Source organism: Chiloscyllium plagiosum, chromosome 1, assembly GCF_004010195.1.
Source record: "Chiloscyllium plagiosum isolate BGI_BamShark_2017 chromosome 1, ASM401019v2, whole genome shotgun sequence".
Taxonomy (NCBI): Eukaryota; Metazoa; Chordata; class Chondrichthyes; order Orectolobiformes; family Hemiscylliidae; genus Chiloscyllium; species Chiloscyllium plagiosum.
In genome coordinates, this window is record NC_057710.1 from 7,846,209 (window position 1) to 7,849,602 (window position 3,394).

Genomic DNA, 3,394 nt, shown 5'->3' on the forward strand with positions numbered 1-3,394 from the left:
AAGGACTTGACTGGCTGTAAAGCTGTTTGGGGTGTCTGGTGGCTGTGAAAGGGTGCTATACGAATGCAAGTATTTCTTCCTTACCATGTCAGACCGGTGAGGTCTGCCCTCAATTGCGTGGTGCGCATCTCAATTCAGACCCCAGGGGGAGCCATGTACTCAAGTATTGAGTGCAAAAAGATTTAAGAAGTCATCTCAATGATTCTTCAATATGCCATTTTATTACCTTCAGTAAACAATATCATTCTTTCTGTGCTGCAGCATACAGAAACAGTAACACCATTGTATAAATAAGAATTAAACTGGTACCTTAATCAAGATTTCTTTTGTAAAAAAAACTCTTTGCAAAGAAAGGCCAACAATTTACAACACAAATTCAGAAAGAAAATAATTGTGAATTATATTTACAGAAACTTAAGTGCGAAATGAATTGCTTAAAAGCGGCATTCATTTTTAAATTTTTCCTGCAGCCGTAATGTGAAAAATACAGATTTCTTATATAAAATTCAAAAAAATATTATTACAAAACCTTTTAGAAATGGCAGTGTGTCATTTATAAACTGGTTATTTATTGAATCTGATATTTAATTTTTTTTGATAGAAATTTAATGCATCTCTCAAGCATTAATCTTTTGAGGTAGAGCCCTCTTTAAATCAGCATATGATCAAAATACTGAATATACATTACAGACAAGTTCTTATTTACATATAATTCTCTTACAACTTGTATAACTGCTTTGGTAAATAAAAGGAAAGACTCAATTTCATTGTGCAGTCCTGCAAGAATCATCTCTTCAGAACAACTCCCGACTGTTAAAATGTTACATTCACTATAAAGAAGGAAACTGCAATTGTTTTTTTAAAATATATTTGGATTAAGTGTTCAGACAGTACGCAACAAAGAGACGTTTGACTACTTATCCAACAATTTTTTTGTTTAAAATCGTGCTTGCGTCTGAGAAAGACGACACAAAAAACAAATCCACAGTCTTGCTTTAAGACAAGTTCATGAGACTGAATTGTCCACAAAAGGTTCTTTCTCCCCTCCCCACTACATAGTCCCAGCCAGACCCCAGCCCAAGTCCTGTCGTCCTCGTGTTCAAACCAAATCCTGTTTCTGTGTACCAATCTGTGATTTCGGGAACAAGAATAAAGATTGGAGCTATGGCAAAACAGACTCTAATCCCAAGTCTTCGTTGAGTTCCAAGATTATATGTCAGGGTGTGACTTTACAGTGCAGGTTAGAGACTTACCAAGTTGGAAATTGAATCACAAATGATATTAAATTAAAATGATATTAAATTCAAATGATATTAAATTCAAAAAGCTCTCCCAAAAAGATGCACTTTTGAAAATGTTCCAACCTTCCATTTCAGCCCAAGAATACAAATCCTACTTTTGCCCTTTTTTAAAATTCTGGCCTGTGTCCAAAATTACATTCCTGAACAAAAAAAGCTCTTCACCAACCTAGCAACTCTGCAGAAAATTCCAAACAGTTTTCAGAGAGGGGTGGGGAGGGTGGAATTTGTCTTAAAATTTGTCAGTGACATTTTAAATGGGACCGGGGAAGAGGGTGAAATAAAGTGATGGATATCAATGGAACACCAAAATGTTTCTGTCCATTAACATAAATCTCGTTTTTCAGCACAAAAAAACACCACATTGCCTTATGTCAACAAGTAAAAGTTACCAGGGAGAAATGACCAGTTTCTTCTCTCATTCTGTCTTTGCCAAAACCTACCACATTTTGAAAGATGAAGACAATACGGTTTTTCTCCCCCCAAAATTCGATTCTTGATCCATAAAACGATGGGACCTTAAGAAATGTTTTTCAAGACCAGGTATTTCCTTTCCTGAAACAAGGTTGAGTTTTGGGGGGAAAGGGAGGGAAGTGGGGATGTTGGAGATGAGGAGGTTTTGGAGATGGAGGGTTGGAGGTGGGGGGTTTAGATGGGGAGGCTTGGAGATTGAGGGGGTTGAAGATGGAAGGTTTGGAAATTGGGAGGGGGGCGTCGGAAGTCTTAGGTCCCAAAAAGGTTCTGTTTCTCACGGAAGAAGGCTTCGAGTCTAGAAGATCTTGAGCCTCTTGCCCCCGCCGACCGCTCTGCCCCCCTTCAGCACCCTCTGGGGCGGCTGGTCTTTGGAGAGGGGGCAGTATTTGATGGTGTGAGCGTTGTCTCCGTTGGCGTGGCACAGGGGGCAAGTGTAGGCCCTCAGGATGGGGCAGGTGACCCTGCCGTCGGGGGTCTTCAGCACATGAGAGGAGTAGACATCATCGGGGGCGCCGTTGTTCCGGCAGAAGACACAGATCTTGGGCTCTTGCTTGGCCCGGCCGCCGCCGCTGCTGCTCCTCCTGAACCCCCTCCTCTCCAGCCCCAGCAGATCCAGGGGGGCAAAGGGGTCGAGGAGCAGCTCAGGCTCCTGGGGGGCTGGGAAGGGACGGACGGGGTCGAGCAGGGAGAAGGGGTCGTCCAGCTCCAGCCAGTTCCTGGACGCGTTGGGCGAGCAGCAGCAACAGCAATGCAGGGGTGCATCCCCGTCGGCGGCCAGGCAAGGGCAAGCAGGGTCCCTCAGCCCCAGAGTGGCCTTCAGCGACTCAGTGATGGAGTTGGGGGAGCGGCTCACATTCCTGCGGCTCTTCATCACCAGCGCGGACAAGCCCAGGTAGTCCGTCCAGAAGTTAAAGGTGTAATCGTAGGTGCCTCCAGGGCTCAGGTACTTGGAGTTCAACAAATCCATGGCGACCCTCAGGATGCCCCCAATCCCCTTCTCTCTTGGAGTTCAGGCTGGGGGAGAATGTCCCTGGGACCTCAGTGCACTGGCCCCCCTCTCTCTCTCTCTCTCTGTGTGTGTCCCCCCAGCTCTCAGGTCTGAATGAGCTTCTCTCTATGTGTGTGTGTGTATTTATAACGGGGTGGGGGATATATAGAGAGAGAGACAGAGAACAGCACTGCCTCTCACTACAGGGGGAGGAGCCATCCCAGCTCCTGAAAGATCTCACTGCATTCCTGCAGAGAGCCAGAGAGAGAGAGAGAGACAGAGAGAGAGAGTTGGAAAAGGTGCCACGGATCGGCCGCAGGAACCGAGCCGGAGTCTGAACCGCTGCTGTTGGGAAAGGGAAGGAAAGCAGGCCCTTCAGCCCATCCGTTCCGATGAACAGTCACCTAGACTCTCTCCCTGTCTCACATTCACACTCTCCCTCTCCATCTCTCTCCCCTCTCCCTCTATCACATTGACTCACTCTATTTCTCCCCCACCGTCTCTCACATTCTCACACTCCGTCTCTCTCCCCTCCCTCTCTCACACTCACCACTCTCCCTCTTTCTATCTCTCCCCGCTCTCTCTCACATTCACTCTCCCTCTCTCTCCCTCTCTCACATTCACACTCTCCCTC

General features: G+C 46.0%; 1 protein-coding gene across 1 annotated transcript; it reads right to left on the reverse strand.

The window, feature by feature from the left end:
- Positions 1 to 201: 201 nt before the first annotated feature.
- On the reverse strand, positions 202 to 2,884 carry nanos1 (nanos homolog 1). Its single transcript, XM_043700915.1, has one exon. The coding sequence runs from the start codon at positions 2,737 to 2,739 to the stop codon at positions 2,068 to 2,070; it is 672 nt and encodes a 223-aa protein (XP_043556850.1). The 5' UTR covers positions 2,740 to 2,884; the 3' UTR covers positions 202 to 2,067.
- Positions 2,885 to 3,394: the final 510 nt, after the last annotated feature.

Coding starts and splice junctions, on each gene's coding strand:
- nanos1 (XM_043700915.1), bottom strand. CDS start 2,739: ATGGATTTGTTGAACTCCAAGTACCTGAGCCCTGGAGGCACCTACGAT.